General features: G+C 39.6%; 3 protein-coding genes across 5 annotated transcripts; 2 read left to right on the top strand and 1 right to left on the bottom strand.

Moving 5' to 3' along the window:
* Window positions 1–4,592: 4,592 nt before the first annotated feature.
* On the top strand, window positions 4,593–5,819 carry LOC103703593 (xyloglucan galactosyltransferase KATAMARI1 homolog). The gene has a single exon (XM_008786501.3). It carries the CDS (start codon window positions 4,608–4,610, stop codon window positions 5,817–5,819), a length of 1,212 nt encoding a protein of 403 aa, XP_008784723.3. The 5' UTR covers window positions 4,593–4,607.
* A 2,914-nt stretch (window positions 5,820–8,733) lies between these two features.
* Window positions 8,734–10,854, top strand: LOC103703594 (xyloglucan galactosyltransferase KATAMARI1 homolog). The gene has a single exon (XM_008786502.3). The coding sequence runs from the start codon at window positions 8,749–8,751 to the stop codon at window positions 9,958–9,960; it is 1,212 nt and encodes a 403-aa protein (XP_008784724.2). The 5' UTR covers window positions 8,734–8,748; the 3' UTR covers window positions 9,961–10,854.
* A 24-nt stretch (window positions 10,855–10,878) lies between these two features.
* Window positions 10,879–18,431, bottom strand: LOC103703504 (protein IWS1 homolog 1-like). 3 transcript variants are annotated; one of them, XM_039124166.1, is made up of 12 exons: window positions 18,240–18,431; window positions 17,632–18,139; window positions 13,720–13,839; window positions 13,155–13,375; window positions 12,807–12,936; window positions 12,557–12,619; window positions 12,389–12,466; window positions 12,129–12,220; window positions 11,913–11,978; window positions 11,655–11,808; window positions 11,476–11,525; window positions 11,080–11,328 (listed from the first exon to the last, which is right to left on the bottom strand). In XM_039124166.1, exons 1-11 carry the CDS (start codon window positions 18,257–18,259, stop codon window positions 11,493–11,495), a joined length of 1,485 nt encoding a protein of 494 aa, XP_038980094.1. In that variant the 5' UTR covers window positions 18,260–18,431; the 3' UTR covers window positions 11,080–11,328; window positions 11,476–11,492. The 3 variants fall into 3 exon arrangements, with proteins under 3 accessions (XP_026658929.2, XP_038980093.1, XP_038980094.1); XM_026803128.2 differs by lacking the exon at window positions 11,476–11,525 and having other exon boundaries at window positions 10,879–11,328; XM_039124165.1 differs by lacking the exon at window positions 11,476–11,525 and having other exon boundaries at window positions 10,879–11,328; window positions 17,632–18,159; window positions 18,240–18,427.

The raw sequence follows: 18,431 nt of genomic DNA, 5'->3' as shown, positions 1-18,431 counted from the left end.
GGCGGTTCGCCTCGCCAAAGACTAATAACAGGTCAAGGGTGGTTGTGCCTCCGACAGCGACAAACGCATCCGATCACCGCCACTCGGTTCAATCAACCTTATCCGAGAGTTGATGATTGCTGAACATTGACAGAACATGTATCGGAAAACGAAGAGAATTGGGTCACCGTTCAATCAATCTTATCCGAGAGTTGATGAATTGCTGAACATTGACAGGACATGTATCTAAAGACGTACAAAATCCGCCTATGCTGTCCAGCATTCTGAAGAGATTCTCTAAACAGACCAGAAGATCATTTCCCACTGCTTTGCCATGCTTTTGCTTTTGATTATGTTGGCTGTAACCGGAGGCTTGTCAAAACTACCAGGGTCTATTCTCATTTACCATCTTATCCCATCTTACCTCACTAGGGAATTCAGAGTGGACTGTAAAGTATCTATGTCTTACAGTTGGTTTGTTATACTCTTGAAAGTCTCAACTATGCAGCTCCATATTGTATCAAAAAATAAAAGCTGATTTTTTCTTTATATAATCAAGAAAAAGTTATATGATTAAGGTGAAATTATCTACCTTGGATTGCCTTTTGTCATTCACAAATGCTTGAATTTCTTCCCTCTTAGACTAGGATTTGATTGCATGAGCTTCCATATACTAGTTGAAGGATGCATAGCAAATCTACTATATAACTTGCATCTAAGATTTGTTCTTTGTTAATTATCTCCCCCATCTCTCTCGGAAAAAAAAAAAAAATCAAAGCTGATCGAATCTACGCATAATTTGGTTGCCTTAGATAACTAAAGAGGGAATTCTTCAATTGATTCTATAAATTTTCAAAGCACATGTTAGTGAATAATGCTAATATAATGATAGCTAGATGATTCTGTGACCGCACCTTTACTCTACTTTTTTTTTTTTTTTTTTGGTTATAACGGCTGCTCATTCTACTCTAGTATAGATACAGCGAGCAGAATCAAGGGCTATAATCTAGCATAACTGTGAAAGAGAAATCCCTGGTGTGTCCAGAAGACTTCATCAGAGTGTTGTGCTGCATAGTCGGCGGTCCTGTTTGCCTCTCGATACACGTGCACTGTTTGAAAGGCACTGCAATATCTCACCATCCGCCGAATGTCGTCCAATAGAGGACGTCCCTCTTCTCGTATCCAGTCGATCATCATGGCTGAATTTTTTTCGAGGATAATGCGCTCTGCCCTTAACCTTTGTCTTTCACTAGAGGCTGAATTTAGTGAGCCCCTTTACCTAGAATTGATAGACATTAGGTGGTAAGGGCCACCTAATTTTCCGAGGTCGTCGTTGGGACCATGTTAGTTTAGTTTAGGACAGCTCTTTTCCCACAAACACGCAATGGTTGGAGTGTATTTGGTCCCACGCTAGAAATAACATATACCTGTGCTAATTTTCCCGAGGGCAAGAAGAATGATTGGATGCTGTGGCGTCACGGCTCGCCATGGGACAGAACTCCTTCATTTGATGTAACTGAAATGACCGTTGGATCTTTTCAGCGCCGGTGGATCTCGGCTGAATAAGTCCACTTCTCAGCGAGTACGCTCCACATGAACCTGCCATCGTTCGCCTCGTGGGCTGCGTTGGATCGCCATTGCCACGCCTGGAAGATATCGCATTCGTTTCAGAGAAAAGACTTCCACTGATGCCGGCGGACGGGGTAAGCCCAAAATTAGATAGATTGATTGCACCACTAGAACACATCCAAAGTCAAATGTCATAACCCGATAGAATTATACCTGTAGGACCCCACTCTCTCGGGCCTATTTACTACGACACATTTGTTCTGGTTAGAACTAGTTTGGTTCTTCGAAAAAATTTTATTTTATTAAAATATTTTTTTTAAAAAAATTTAATGCTTGAATATATGATATTTAAAAAAAATAGTTTTTACATATTTGGTAGATTATAGAAAAATGGCATATTTGAAAATCGCTTATGTTTGATTGAGCGTTTACTTTTTTTAAAAAATTGTATAAAATAACTGTTATACTTTTAATAAAAAAAATCTTATCCCATTTAATCTTAAAGCTTTAGTATATTTTTGAAAAAAAATACTCTTTCACCAAAAAAAAAAACTTTAATTCTAGCCGGTGGAAATTGAATTTTTCTATGTTCTATATGAATTTTTCTTTCTCACAAAATATGAGAATTTTATTTTCATAAAAAATCTACTTTGTCATTCCTTTTTTTTAAAAACTCCAATCAAATATCCCATTCTTTTTTCTTGATCGTTCTTTCCCCCCTTCTCTTATCATAGTCATCATGATAATTTTTAATTGCAAAACAGTTATATAAGTGAAAACAGAAAGATTTGTTCAAGTATCATTATTGCTTTTATGTTTTTTTTTTTATATATATATAAAACAGAATGAATTACTGCTTGGACATTGATGTTGGAGGCAGACTTTATTTGCAATGTGTTATATCAGTTTTTAGAAAGCAATTATCTTTTCCTGCGAAAAGCACAAAAAGTTTTACAGATAATTTAAAAATTAAAGAGTTTATATATGTACATATATTCACACCCACATAAATACACTTTTATGTTCAGCCATTTTTTTTTTTTTTGAATTCTTGAGAACAAAAACAACACCAAACAGGCTCAAATGCAGTCAAAACCTAACAAACTATTTATTATACCAAGCTGGCTTTCCTATCATCTCTTCTGATTCCCTGTAATCATTGCACATAAGATTAACTGCTGTTTAATCCGAAGAATATAAACATAAAGCGAGTGGAACACCTCATGTTGGGCCCAGAACAATTTTGGTCCAAAATTGGGGAAAATTCGGGTTGGGACTTCATTATTAGATATTTAATATAATGTTAAATATTTAACAAAATATCATTATTTAATAAATATTAATTTTCACTATTAATCAAATTTAATATTAGTATGAAAACCTTATATTGGCATTTAATATAGAAGTTAAATATATTTTTTAATACTTATTTAATAAATAAGCTTAATATAAATTTAATATCTATTAATTATATTCAGTATTAATTATTATTAATTAAAATTAATATTTATTAATAACCTATTATCTTAATAATATTTTTATATAAATTCATAAATATAAATTTTTTTCGATAAATATAAATCATATTTTATATTTACAGTCGTAATGCTTATAGAATTTATGATTTCTGCAAGTTTAATTTTACTGGTTTAGTATGTAAAACAATATAGTTGTCATGCTATAGAAATTAATTTACATATCATATGATGCTCGGCTTATTAAAAGATTTAATTATTCGATATTTGATTAAACTCATATTTTAAAATTCACCTCATTTAATATTAAAATAGAGATATAATCCGATTAAACCATTAATTATTCAATATTCAATTCAATATTAAAATATTATTAATATTTAATGTTAATGTTAAAATAATAATTAATGATATTGGTAGGCTGTTGTGTATCTATATATTTAACATCATTCAATTCACCTTTTTGTTTTTTTGGTTTCCTTGTGTATCTACATATTTAACGACATTTAATCAAGCAAATTTTAATTTAAAATAAGAATATTCAATTTAGACAGGTAGTTTCGTTTCTCGCCAACCCATTTAATTATTAAATCATTAACTGGCTTGATTTATTAAATTGAATAATTAAAAGTTTCTATTCTTGCCAAACTACTTAATGCGCTCCTACATAATCTTTTGCCATGTGACAAGAGAGATTGGCGCTAAGGATTCATATCCATTCAATTACGATGGTGATACCAATGACGGATAGTCGTGTTTCAAAGATAAGCATAAATTGGGACCGAAGAAGAACGAGATTGTTCTTCTCAAGCAATTCGCAGGATATACGCGGGTGCCTCAAATCATTTTTTTGAAATATTTATAAAATTTTAATCCACAAGTTCGCAGCATCTTTGATTTTTTGGTAAAATAAATAAATTAAACCATGCGAACATACTAGTACACCTACGAGAATTAACAAATAAAATATTAAACTATGGGCAAGAAAGATTTATTGCAGAAGTCCACAATATAGATCAGGTACAATCGGCTATATTAGATGCCATTCAATCAGCTGCGTTGTCAGCTTCTTAGTAGATACGGGAAATCTCAGTAGAAAGCATCATTCGAGGCAACAGAATGGAAACTAAATTTTTCACCATTAGCGTCCCTTGGCTTTAAATTCCAAAGGATAGCGTTCAATGCTTACCAGAGAGAGAGAGAGAGAGAGAGCAAAAAAAAGGCTAGCGTCCAATGATCGAAGCGAGCAAAAGGAAAGGCTAGCGTTCAATTAATGGAGGAGGATGTAGAAACTCCTGTGAGCGCTGGGGCCCCCTGTCTATGGCCATGGATCGATTCGACGGCAGGCATGCCGGAGAACTTCGCCACTTCTGGTACATGATCCCGACCGTCGCCACCTTATTGTTCATCCTCCTTATTTGTCATCAATCCAATATTTTCTCCGTCGCCAGCACCGACCGTTTTATCGCAGGGCCGGCACGGACCGACCGGTGTGCCGGCCGGTACATCTTTGCTCATGCCCTTCCGAGCCGATTCAACGCCGATATTTTGCGTGACTGCCGGAATCTGAGCATCTTTAACGACATGTGCCTCGCCCTCTCCAACACTGGCCTCGGCCCACCGCTCGACGACTCCGACGGCATCTCTTCCGAGGCTGGCTGGCACAACACCAACCAGTTCGCCCTGGAAGTCATCTTCCATAATCGGATGAAGCAATACGAGTGCCTGACCACCGACTCGTCCCGGGCCTCCGCCATCTACGTTCCATTCTACGCCGGCCTCGAAGTCTACCGCCACTTATGGAACCGCAGCCTATCGCTTCGGGACTCGGTATCGCTGGACCTCGTCAGGTGGCTGAGGTCGAGGCCTGAGTGGGCAGCCATGGGGGGAAAAGACCACTTTCTTGTGGTTGGAAGGGTCGACCGGGACCTCAAAAGGCGAAGCGATGAACCGCGTGATTGGGTCAACAAGTTCTTGCTCCTCCCGGAGGCCAGGAACATGACGGTCCTGATAATCGAATCCAGTCCCTGGAGGAGCAACGAGATCGGGATCCCCTATCCAAGCTATTTCCACCCTTCAAAAGCTAGCCAGGTCCTTGCATGGCAAGATAGGATGAGGAAGGTGGAGAGGCCCTGGCTATTCTCTTTCGCAGGTGCGCGGCGCCGGGGCCAGGCCACCGCGATCCGCGACCGTGTCATGGATCAGTGCCGCCGGTCTCGCCGGTGCAACTTGCTGGAATGCAGACTCGGCGCGACCGAGTGCCGCTCGACAAGCAGCGTCATGAGGGCGTTCCGGAGCTCGGCGTTCTGCTTGCAGCCTCCAGGGGATACATTCACGAGGAGGTCCATGTTCGACGCGATGCTGGCCGGGTGCGTGCCGGTGCTCTTCCACCCGGGGTCGGCCTACGTGCAGTACTTGTGGCATCTACCGGGGAACCACACCAGGTACTCGGTGTTCATTCCGGCCGACGAGGTGAGGCAGGGGAAAACGAGCATAGAGGAAGTCCAGAGTAGGTTCCGTGAAGAAGATATCAGGTCTATGAGGGAGAAGGTTATCAGGTTGATTCCAAGGCTTCTATACGGATATCCGAGGGGTGTGGAAAGTTTGAAGGATGCGTTTGATGTGGCTGTGGAGGGTGTGATTGAGAGGATTGGGCGGCTGAGGAGGGAGATGAGGGAAGGAGTTCCATCGCCATTTCAAGGGTCCAATGGCTGGAAGATTGCTCTGGCGGGGAGAGAAGGCGAACATCAGTGGGATAAGCTCTTTCTTAAGCCCGAACTCTGGGCACTTCCATAGATTTGACTTCCATAGATTTGACCAGCTTCAAACTTAAAATAGTTTTACTTCGGTCTAGCCTCTTATCTCCAATAGACACAGCTCAGTTGACTTGGGCTTTGGTTGGTTTAGCACATATTTCATGGACAAGGCATGCAGGAAACCTACCTGAAATAATGTTATCTATGAGTGAGTATGTTGCTGCCATCCCCATTCAATTGCAAAGTGCCGATGTGTTAATTTCTTCTACATATATTCACTCAGATCAAAAAAGACAAAAAAACTAGCAGCTTGTAATTCAAAGGGTCGCCTTAGCAATAAAAAATTTGTTAACTCTGAAGATAAAACCAGGGTGATATCATCTCGGTCAGGCAGCAAATTCCCGTTCCTTCATTTTTACGCATACCGTTGCCACGTGCGTATCGAATCCCCAAATGATCGCACGGAATGTCGAGGACTGGGGAAGACTCTTGACTGCAGTAACCCACACCTCATCAACTTCTCCCCGCCTCGCTACGGTGCCTTCCCTTCCTCCAACCACTTGGAATAATATTTATTATAATATACAATATAATTATTTCTTTTTAAAATTTACTAAATTAAAGATATTATTGTATTCAATAAATAAATTTAAAAATTTAAAAACTAAACCTCGCATCTTTGATGCTTAATTTTCTTCAATAACTTTTATGTTTATATTTTTCTTCCATCGCATCGCCAGATATTTTTTCTTTTGGTATAAACTAAATCTCTCTTCAGAATTTAGAAAAATTAGAGAGAAAATAGTATAGAACTTGTTAAAAGTTATCTAGAAAAAACATATTTTAGAAAGCTATGTATATCTAAATATATTAAAAATCGTCATGTTTCCTAAAAAAATATTTTAATTTCTCTATCAAATTAAGAAAGAGGGATCTTTATTTGCTGAGAAATATGAATATTTTATAAAGTCATGTATATCTAAATATATTAAAAATCATAATACATAGGAAAGCAATATTTTAGGAAGCGACTCTCTCTCTAACAAATTAAGAAAAAGGGTTTTTATTTGCTAAGGAAAGATAATATTTTAGGAAGCTGCACATATCTAAATATATTAAAAATCACTGTATATAGGAAAGAAATATTTTAGAAAGCAATATCTCTCTATATCAAATCAAGGAAGGGTTATTTTTACTTTATCCGGTTAATTGTGCAGTTCTTTCTTGTCAATATATGATCTACCATGTCTCATAATTCAATTTAGGAATAACAAATTTAAATAGATACCATGAAATTTTACAGGTTGGGTCTAATTTATTTATAGTATCTAAATTTAAATGGTGTCCAAATCATTCTGGAGCCCATCTTCATCCTTCCAATATTATATTTGGCAAAAACGGTAATGATCTAATGCTTAACTTCCATGCCTACAAATTAATAGAAAGGAGATAGAAAATTAAACTTCTCTCCAAAATTCAAGAAATGAGAAAGAAAATCATAGAAAGTCATTTGAAACATTCGTTTTTAATATGTTAATATACCTATTAAATGGAAAAAAGAAAGCATATTGAATCCTCTAAAAAATTCAAAAAGAAAATCGTACAAAAATCGTCTAAAATATCCATAATTTTTTTTAAAATAAAATTTATTAAAGGAAAAATATTTTAGGAAGAAAATATTTTAGGATGCCATTTATATCTAAATATGACAGAAATCACCATACATAGAAAAGAAATATTTTGGGAAGCAGAATCTCTTTCGACCAAACTAAAGAAGAGGGATTATTATTTGCTCAAGAAAAATAATATTTTAGGAAGCCATGTATATCTAAATATGTTAGAAATATAGGAAAGAAATTTTCTGTGATGATTTTTTTTTTGGGAAATCCGGATTCAGAAATTTATCCTAACTCGAGAAATTTATTCGAATGAGGAAATTTAAAGATGATCTAATATAATATAAGCAGTTATTTATTTCATTGATTGCACCTATTGCTTCTCTATTTACCCAACATCTTCTAAAACTGGAAGGGATGGATCTGAACAAGAAGAAGCTCTATTATTTACAAAACACCATGCGGTGGCACAATGGCATCGATCGGCGTTGTAACCGGCTAACAGTAGATGCATGCATAAAGGAAGGAGACGTTAAAAAATAAATAAATAAATTGAAGCTTTCATGTCCCCGATCGCAGCGTCAATGGAGCGGGAGATGACTGTTAGAACCCCAAACGATCAGCAGGCAAGTCAAGGTTTTTCTTTGCGTCCATGGATTGGAATCTTTAAATATCAAAGATTTGACCCCTCGATGCATAACATAACTATATGATCTACTGCATGCTTATTGTCTAAAAAACTTCTCACCACAAAAAAGGACGTCTAGTTTCCACGAACCGCAAACCCGTATATATATTAGACTTGTACATTGAACGTGCGGTGTAAATTAGGATATCGGGATATATACGAAGCATCAACCGGGTTTAGAACCCAATTAACTCTCGTGTTTTTATTTCGTCTAGAATTTAAGAAAACGAGACCTCGTACGCTTCCCATTTTTTTTCAACCTCGCTCTTCCAAAATTCTCCAAACCCTGGAGGCCACCAAACGATCTCCCATCCCACCGAACTATTCTGAGCCCCCATCCTTCCTTCCCTTCTCTCCCTCTCTCTCTCTCTCTCTCTCTCTCAACGCATGCATGCATGGATCGATGTTACAGCAAGCTTCAAAGAAAACTCGTGCAGTCGCGGTACATCATCCCATTTGCCATCGGCTTATGTCTCATTTTGTTCTACGGCCGTCCCTCCAAAATATCGGTATCGATCGCCGCGAGCAGCGCCCAAAATCCGCCACTTACGCAGCCACCGCCAAGAGACCGGTGCTCCGGCCGTTACATCTACGTCCACGACCTGCCGAGCCGATTCAACAAGGACCTGCTTCGCGACTGCCGTTCCATCAGCCAATGGACCGACATGTGCCTCTTCACCTCCAACGCCGGCCTCGGCCCCCCGCTCGGCAACTCCGAGGGCATCTTCTTCGATGCCGGGTGGTACGCCACCAATCAGTTCGCCCTCGAAGTCATCTTCCACAACCGGATGAAGCGGTACGAGTGCCTGACAACTAACTCCTCCCGGGCCTCCGCCATCTTTGTTCCGTTTTACGCAGGGCTCGACGTCGCCCGATACCTCTGGAGCTACAACACATCGGTTCGAGACTCGCTGTCGCTGGACCTCGTCCGGTGGCTCAAGTCGCAGCCGGAATGGACGGCCATGGGAGGGAAAGACCACTTTCTTGTGGCTGGGAGGATTGCATGGGACTTCAGAAGGCCCGGAGAGGAGGAAAATTCTTGGGGTGGCAAGTTATTGGTCCTTCCGGAGGCTAAGAACATGACCGTGCTGGTGATCGAATCCAGTCCCTGGCACAGTAATGATTTTGCGATACCGTATCCCACCTATTTCCACCCTTCCAAAGATAGCGAGGTCTTTGCATGGCAAGACAGGATGAAGCAGCTGGAGAGGCCTTGGTTATTCTCTTTCGCCGGTGCCCAACGCCCGAACCAGACCGGTTCGATCCGCAGCCAACTAATCGGTCAGTGTCGTGAGTCTCACCGGTGCAAGCTGCTGAACTGTGACTTGAACGCGAGCAAGTGCCACTCGCCGAGCAGCATCATGAAGACGTTCCAGAGCTCAGTGTTCTGCTTGCAGCCCCCAGGAGACTCATACACGAGGCGGTCGGCGTTCGACTCGATGGTCGCCGGGTGCGTGCCGGTATTTTTCCACCCGGGGTCAGCATACGTGCAGTACTTGTGGCATCTCCCGCGGAACTATACCAGGTACTCCGTGTTCATATCAGAGGACGAGGTGAGGGAGGGGAAGGTGAGCATAGAGGAGGCGCTGAGTAGGTTCACCGAAGAGCAGGTGAGAGCTATGAGGGATGAGGTTATTAGGCTGATCCCAAGGTTAATATACGCGGATCCTAGGTCTAGGTTGGAGAATTCGGGAGATGCCTTTGACGTGGCTGTGGAGGGAGTGATTGAGAGGGCGGAGAAGCTGAGAAGGGAGATGTTGGAGTTGGAGGGGTTTTCGTCGCCATTGCAAGAGTCCAACAGCTGGAAGTATTTTTTGGTGGGGAGCGAACGTAAGCACGAGTGGGATCATTTCTTTTTTGAAAAGAAACGTTCATAAACAGGAATTACGTACTCAGAAGGGTGGATACAGCAAAAATTGCTCGGAATATAAACCGTTGCTAACAATTCATTTTTTTTTTCTTTTCATTTTTTTTTTGATGATAACCCGAAGCTATAAATTCTGTCGATTATATATTTTTTTTCCATCAATTTCATTGAAAATAGTCTTTGTATTACCAGGCAATTAAAACCAAATGCTTGGGAGGTAGTTTGATAACCCAGAAACTTCCAATAGCCCCTTGACATACACGAGCAACTCAGACAAACAGGTTGATACACTCAAGGCGTAGCTCCTTGACATACACGAGCAACTCAGACAACGGGAGACTGCAGAAGGCATATGGGATCCTCTGAGGTGCAACTTTTGCACCAGAATCTTATACCATTGCTGTCAGACGTACTTTTCAGATCCATGTCTCCGCACATCTCCAAGATGGATAATGTGATGGTTATTTACGATAGTACCACACTTTTCCCTTCAAAAATTGCACCAAAGAGGATCCCGTTTTGGGGCACATAACACAGCCTATCGTCCACACGATCGGTGGGAAGTGGCGTGGGCAATGTCCTGCACCGGAGCCAAGCCTGAAAACTCTGCGACACCCCCTGCTGAAGGCCCGGTAGTGCTGAGGCATGCTTCCCCGAACCTACTCGGGCAATTGCTTTGCTCTCACCCGATGAGTCCCAGTCTTGAGATGGGGCTGAGCCGTTACCGCTGGCATCTCTAGCTAACCGATCAGGCGAGCTCAAGCTTGCCCAACACTTTTTAGGCATATGTTTGGATATTTCTATAAGAAGGTTCTGAAAGAATCGAGACAACTCCGGCGAGCCTTTGCCCACCTCAATGCTGATTTCCAACTAGTGCAGAATCATTAATGTCCTCAAAAGCCAAGGATGCATAGGCCCAAAACCAATGTCACATCAAGTACTGCAGCATTATAGACAAAATATTGGTGTACCAGCCACTTTATACAATGAGACTGTAGTAATTGTCTCCAATTCCTCGGACATTAAGAACTTCCCTCCCTCCTTTCTCGACCAGAGGAGGCCAAGATAATTTTTATCCCATCCTCTGTTACTGTCCCCAACAAATGGCGGAAACAGATCTGGGCATTAGTGATTGTAGATATGCCACAATATATAAAAATATTAACATTCATTTCATGAAAGTAACAAGCCACCGAGAGAATATGCCATGGTTATTGTATGGTAGTTGATCCTGATATGGTTGACAGTTTATTGCTCATGCTTAATCACCTGTAGCTGATTACAAGTACTTCACCATTCCACGACCCTCAACGCTAAGTTTTGATGCCTGCAGCTGCTTCTTTTTGGGTGCTTTCAACTGCTGCAATTTCTTGTTCATCTGCATTTCCAATCGAACAAGTAAAATATCAACCGTTCAGCAACTTAGATAGCCAGTAAAGCCGAAGTACTACAGCCAAAATATATCAAATAAAATAGCAGGTCATTCCATTATACTATCCCCAATTGACATTTTAGTTCCTTCTACCTCCACCATCTATGCAATTAGACTTCAATTCCAAGTCCATTCAGCATCATCTAAGTTTTTGCAAAATTTCCATAAAATGATTCATATATCAACACATCAAGTTTTCTGCCAAGTATAAATATATGATATTTCACCATACAGACAATGAAGATTGAAGTCAATGAAGATGAAGAACCAACCTTCAGCCGACGCTGATCGTGCATGACTTGCTTAGCTCGTTCCCTGATCAGTTCTGGGTCTACCTTCGATTGAGGACGCACAACAAAATCCAAGGGCAATGCTTCTGGCCTCGAAGCATGTTGCCTGGAAGCTGCTTGTCCAGACTTGCGATCACTATAGATACCAAAATTCAACCCTTCAGTTTTATAAAAATAGAATATGAACACATGTATATTCAGATCAATGGTAAGAAACTTAGAGTCGAAATATAATCTTACTGTGAGAACTCAGCCAAATCAAGATCATCGTCTCTAGATTCCACTCCAGCAGCTCTAGCTGCAGGTCTTAAGGATAAAATCCAGAAGCAGCAACAAAGTTCAGAAATCAAAGAATGCAGGTCATATGATATACTATCCTAAATTTTTAGCATAAACAGAAATTACCAAAGCTGTCAATTTTTTAAATTAACAGTAAGTGGTAAAGGCAGTAGTTACTTCTTCATAGTTTGCCTTCTATAGGGAACTCTCCCGTCATCGAAACTCCTCATATCCTCAAATCTAGTGCTCTTGTTAAATATCGGCCGACTCTGAAGAATTTATTTATAGTAACACGATGATGAGGACACATATCTCAATGCATCAGACCCTCCACATAAGCCATTGTGTATAAATACCAAAAAACAATCTAAGCAAATATACTCTAGAACATATATTCCACCCGGCACCTATACAGAATTCATAGTTCATAATATTACCCATTTATCAACCAATTCTTTCGCCAGTTTTCTGTTGGATGTAGTCTCCTCATCGGATTTAGATAAAAACATAATGACCTGCAGGAAAAAAGAATAAGTTAAGACTGGTTATTTGTAGGCTAAAATTTTCAAAAGAACTTGTTAGTAGGCAACTATAGTCAGTCGAACCTTCCCAAGGCCACTCTTTTTGAGCTGTTCTCTCCTGTCATATTGCTCTAAATCAATGGGAAACTGCATTATAAGACAACTTGTATAAAAATGAGCACATGGTATCAAAGGAAAAGTTGGTTCTCAAAATATGACTCAAACCAAGCATATCCACAGTATACATCAATCTGTGGTATAAAGGAATTCATTAAGCATCCAGATTAAAAAAATTAAAGGAATAGTGACCTAGAAAGGAAAAGGTACTACATACATCAGTCAATAACTTTAGTATGGCAGTTCGAATATTCATATTAGGCAAACTTCCATCGGGCAGAGGTTCGAGCCAATTCTTCAGAAGAGTTAGTACTCCATGATCTAAAAATTCTTGCTGAAGCTTTTTCCTGCAAAAAGGTTTGTCAAATAAGAAGTCAGCAACTACAAAATAATATAGCACTAAGGATAAATACTATTTGATAAACATAATTTTGATTCAATTAGTTAACAACCAAATGAGATAATTCAAAACAAAATATTCTAATGCACAGGGATCTGACCAGCCATCCCCAAATAGTTGAGAAAAGGCTAAATGGTTATGGTACAGGTGATCTGACAAACTTACTTTGAAAGAACCTCTATAAGCAAAGGGAGCTTCTTGAGTTTATTAATGGCTGGTTTATTTTGCCTATTTAGTTCAGCATCTTCCTCAGCTGTGACTTCAAGCTCAGCCATGAGATGTTCAACTATCAAAGCCAGTTCAGCAGGTGATTTCTCATTCTTCTTTTTTTTCTTACCCCCTTTCAAGAGTCGATTAATTTCATCATCTTCCTCACCCTCCACTGCCTGTATGAAAAAAAATGTGAGGACTTTTTGTTCTTACACAGAATGAGTAAAATAAAACAAGGCATACACACCAAAACATTAAGCCTGTGAAAAGCTAAAGGCACACTTGGATAGTGTATTAAAGAGCACAAAACAGTTCAGGCAGATGCAATCATAAATCATTGTCTATTGCCCTTTTAGGTTAAATGCTCCATTAAGGTACAACAGTTGCAAACCCATTGCAAGTGGTTATGTAACTCAAATAAAGTCATGATAGCTAGCCGGAAAATCATGATGACAGCTACATATCTTAACCAACACTAACGCTGGAACTGTAACTTTAGAAATGAGAAGAAACTACCAACCTGAGGAGCATTCCTTGGAGAACTAGCTTCATTGTCACTTCCAAAGCGATCAGCTGGATCAACACCACTATCATCAATGAAGTTATCATCATCCACGGTTCTCATGCCCTCTTGGTCATCCTATTCAATTGACATAGAAGAAATTTAATTAACAAGGCTTAACATTAAGGCGGTGCCCTATTATTTAATTATGACTTCAATAAGAATTGCATGGCTCCATTTGTTCAAAATGTCCAGCTCTTCAAAATCTGCAAGTAAATAAAATAAGATTTGCATCCATCATGATCAACTAAACATTCATCACAACCTCCAGATATCTAGCTAGTCAGGAAAGAAAAATGATCAAGTTATCTGCATTAATGATTGGTACACATAAGGACCTAAGCCTCCAAATATCTAAAGGTGAAACCACATTTAACATGGAGAAGACATATATAGATAGGTTTTATTAAAAATGTCATTTCCATAATAAACAGAATGAAAATTAATTTCCATGATTTTTAGCAAGCAATAACACTTAACAAATGGCAACATACCATAACCTTAAAAAAGAACCTCTCTGTCATTTATATTGTGATGATTTGATGGATCAAGGATGATCAGCTATTTCAGAATGCTTCAGAACCAGCTATCAATCTGATGACAAATTCTACTAGTACAGCCACATTCCCAACCAAGGCATACTTTGTGTTTTGCAATAGTATAACCTAGAACGAAATATAAGGGGCCAGTTGGTTATGAAGTATAAACTAATCCAACCAAGAAGCAACCGTCCAAAGCTCTTCCAAACTTGAGAAAAGTGCAGACAAAAGAAAGAAGAAGGTAAACTATGAAAGGAAAAACAGCATTTCTCTGGGAGGCAAATTATAAACCAAAAAGTCGAATCAAATTTTCTCCAAGAAAAGGTCAAACCAAAAGACAAGCCCCTAACAAGTGTCTACATAAGAAATATACATGGGCAGCATACACATGTCAATGTTCACATGAGAAATCCAATCCTGAGGTTACATATCCAGTGACATTGCTAGAAGATCACAGCACTCGATATCAAAACATCAAGTACTTCAGGAAAGAAATGTTTCACCTAAAGGCAACACGATCACGCCACCAGTAGCAGAGAGTTTAGCAGAGAGTTTGTACGGGGACATCCAGGAATTGGGGGCAAGAGGATTCAGATAATTTTGAATCATATGCAAGTTTTATCAAGTCCACCATTCAGAGTAGGGCTTCCTCATTCTAGGTTTGTTACTTCAGATAGACTAGGAAATACATTGCTAATTATAACATTAGTTGGGTGAACAACCAATTAACAGTCCCAAAATGGCACATAGAATTGACTTGATCAAAAGATGCTAATAGTCATCCTATGTGTTTAAATCGAAACTGAAGTTAGCCAGTAGTAAAACAAGTGGGAATTATGTGCAAAGCCACAGTCACATTCTTAGTAGCATGATTCTGAAAGTAACAAAGTCAAGAGTGAGCAAACTAAGGCAGTAATTGCACTATGAGTATACAATGTAATCCTACAAAACAATATCACATGTTCACCAAAACATTTTGCAATCTCCCACTTGACAAGGAAAAATAGCATGGTCCATCATTCATCAAATTCCTTACCTACAATCCAATGACTGAATATAAATGCTACATCTATAGCATACATGCAAAGCCTAAGGTAGCTGAACCCACCAGCAGCCCATTTTGTAAATATATATATATGTTGTGCAGCTTTTTCTGAGGGACTGAATACTCAATATGCTAAATGGAAGCTCACCCACTTGCGAACCTGCCCATTCCCTTTTTCATTTCACACTCCCTGTTCTCTACCTTGAATGCCTATGTCAGGCCACTATTGAAGAACCCCCTTCAACACAAAAACCCCCAACCCCAACACAAATCATATAAACTCTGCAAAAATCATGTCAATCTAACATGAGGTCAGCGCTCCACCAGCGACAAAGGTCGAAGGAAAGAATCTGCCCTTCAACCAAAGCTAACGCACCCACTATTGTTCATCCTCTGCTCTGAACTGTATGGAAGATAGTTGGGTATGCTAAGAATTAACGCTTCTTAAGAATTAACGCTTCTTAAGAAGATACTTGGAGTAGCTTGTGGTTCTCTGCTTCTTAAGAATTAACGCTTCAGAACAAATGGATTGCCTGATAAGAACGTTGATACTAAAATGTCATGCCCCAAATTCGGAACATAACACGGCTATGCTACCAAGGGGTATAACCCATGATAACACGAAACTAAACATTTTATTTAACTTCCAAATTCATCTCAAACAAAATATAATAAATATAAGTCTAATTTCATTATCCAATAAATGCAACCAATACTGGTTTAGAGCATTTAAATCCAAATATAAATACCAAACCCATAATCCCTAATATTCAAAAAATCATTAACTACAAATTTATAGTCAATTTAAAATACTAAAATCTTCTATAAAATCATCATGCTTGCTAGCGCAGACTCCAAGCCTAAACCCTCCTTCATTCCTATTGACTTTATTCGTCAAGAGAGAGAAAAATAAAAATAGAGATATATAAGCGACACAACTCAGTAAGTAAACTTTTTATTATCTTATCGGATCAAGCATAAATTTTTACATGATATAATGCATAATTTGAAAAGTAAATTTATACTATAAAATAAACATTTCATAAATATAATAACAAACTGTGTCATTGCAAACCAATCATGCATGCACAAATCATACAAGTTCGTAAAGCTAAAAGTACAATTTAAAATTCATAATCTTCAAATATTTGCCATTTATCCATACTTTCAATTAAAAATAGTGCTCATAGATTTTGCGCTACAGTCACTATAACCCGTGATAGGGCTATCTTCATAATCGACAAGATATCTTAGTTCATATTTGTTACCAACTTTAACCGTTGGCAAATGGCCGTTTTCGTTGGATGCTGACTCCAAAGTGTCAATTTGTTCCCATTTCTAGAGACGGTCATAGCAATCTAAGAGTCATTAGAAAACTTATATTTTTGTCTTAAAACACACACATAAATAGATGAAAAATACTAAATGGCATGATCGGATTCGTATTTCATAACAAAGCTATTTTCATCAAGGATACTAAGTCTTCTTCTACTCCACCGTACTTCCGCTGCGCAACTCTGATCAAAACCAACTCTTCTATACTCGTTCTATGCCAAACCCTACGAATCATAACACTAAGCTTAAGTTCTACCCATTATTAGACTTTTAAGCTTAACCCATGATCAAACCTATTGCTCAATAGCATGGCCATGTCATACTCCGGATCTAGAGCATAATAAAATAGTATCAAAGCAGATACGGCCCATAACCTATGTGGACTAGAGAACATTGCAGCACGGATCTATTAGGGCTAATCACGGGCCGATCGTGGTGCTTGTAATTAGATTTGAATCCTTAGCCTAACGAGAACGTTAGGACTTAAACGAAGAAAGTATGTAAGGATCCATACGGGCATGTATTTAGTCTCACATCGGTTATTCACTGGATAAATCTTGGATACTTATACATGATCAAGGAGCCTAAATAATACCTTCTGGTTAGCCATGGGTGAGGTTCTAGGTTGTTACATATGTATAGAAGGACACATTATTTCCAAGGATGCAGCACAGTCCCCTCCCCTTACTACAATTTTCCTTACCAAAAATTGTGATGCACTTAAATTTGATCAGCAGGAGAACTAAAATAAGATGAATTCTGGATAATCATACAATTCAGACAAAATACATACGGGGACAGAAATTCGACTTTCAAAATATAAGTCAATTTCTATCACATAATGCTTTCAAAATATAAGTCAATTTCTACTGCATAATTCTATAATCAAGCAAAAGAAGTGAAAGAGGATAGCGCAGATAGAAATTGACAACAGGACAGATTCGATCAAACCTCTGAATCTCCCCCGGCAATGGTGTCCCATAGTTCTTTAATCTCTGGATCACCGCCCTGATCCCTAGACCCTTCATAGCCCTTCGATCCAGCCTGGGACACCTTACCTGCCGACCGTTCCATCTTTGACGACGACGACTTCCTCTTCTCCTTCTTCCCACTCCCCTCCTTTCCGACTTTCAGCAGATACAAGGCCTTCCTCTTCTTAGAGGAAGACGCCTCCTCCTCCTCCTCCTCCCAGTCATCCAAACCTTCCTCGGCGAGCGCCGCCAGCGGGCTCCCGCTGTGATCCTGGGAGCTCTCCTTGGCGCCTTTCTTCACCAGCCTCTTCCTGGGCTTGCCGACCTTGTCCTCGTCCACCGCCGAGTCCAGCACCGGCGTCGGGGACCGCTCCCGCCGCCAGTCTTCCTCCTCGTAGTCGTCGACCGGGTACCCGGGCTCCGGCGAGGGTTCCCGATCGGAAGGCATGTCGGGGTCCATCAGAGGCTCGCCGTCTTCGTCCATGTACCTAAAATGAAGGAAAGAACCCTAAATTTGGAATAGAGGAGAAGAAGTGCGAATAGAGAAAGAAAGGAAGAAGGGGGTTAGGGTTTGATCGAAGAGCTCACGGATCGTTTTCATAACCCATGGCCGCGAGACGGGAAGAGGGCGACGGCTATACGGATGAAGGTAAGACGCTAAAGGAAGAACTCTCCAGCGATGGAGAGAGAGACTCCTACTATGGACTCATGGAGTCATGGTGGACGGGTTTGGGGATACCTTGGCTTGTTTTGGAACACACAGTCACAGAGGCAGGAAAA

This window comes from Phoenix dactylifera, chromosome 3 (genome assembly GCF_009389715.1).
Source record: "Phoenix dactylifera cultivar Barhee BC4 chromosome 3, palm_55x_up_171113_PBpolish2nd_filt_p, whole genome shotgun sequence".
Taxonomy (NCBI): domain Eukaryota; kingdom Viridiplantae; phylum Streptophyta; class Magnoliopsida; order Arecales; family Arecaceae; genus Phoenix; species Phoenix dactylifera.
This window is presented reverse-complemented; position numbering and strand designations above follow the sequence as displayed.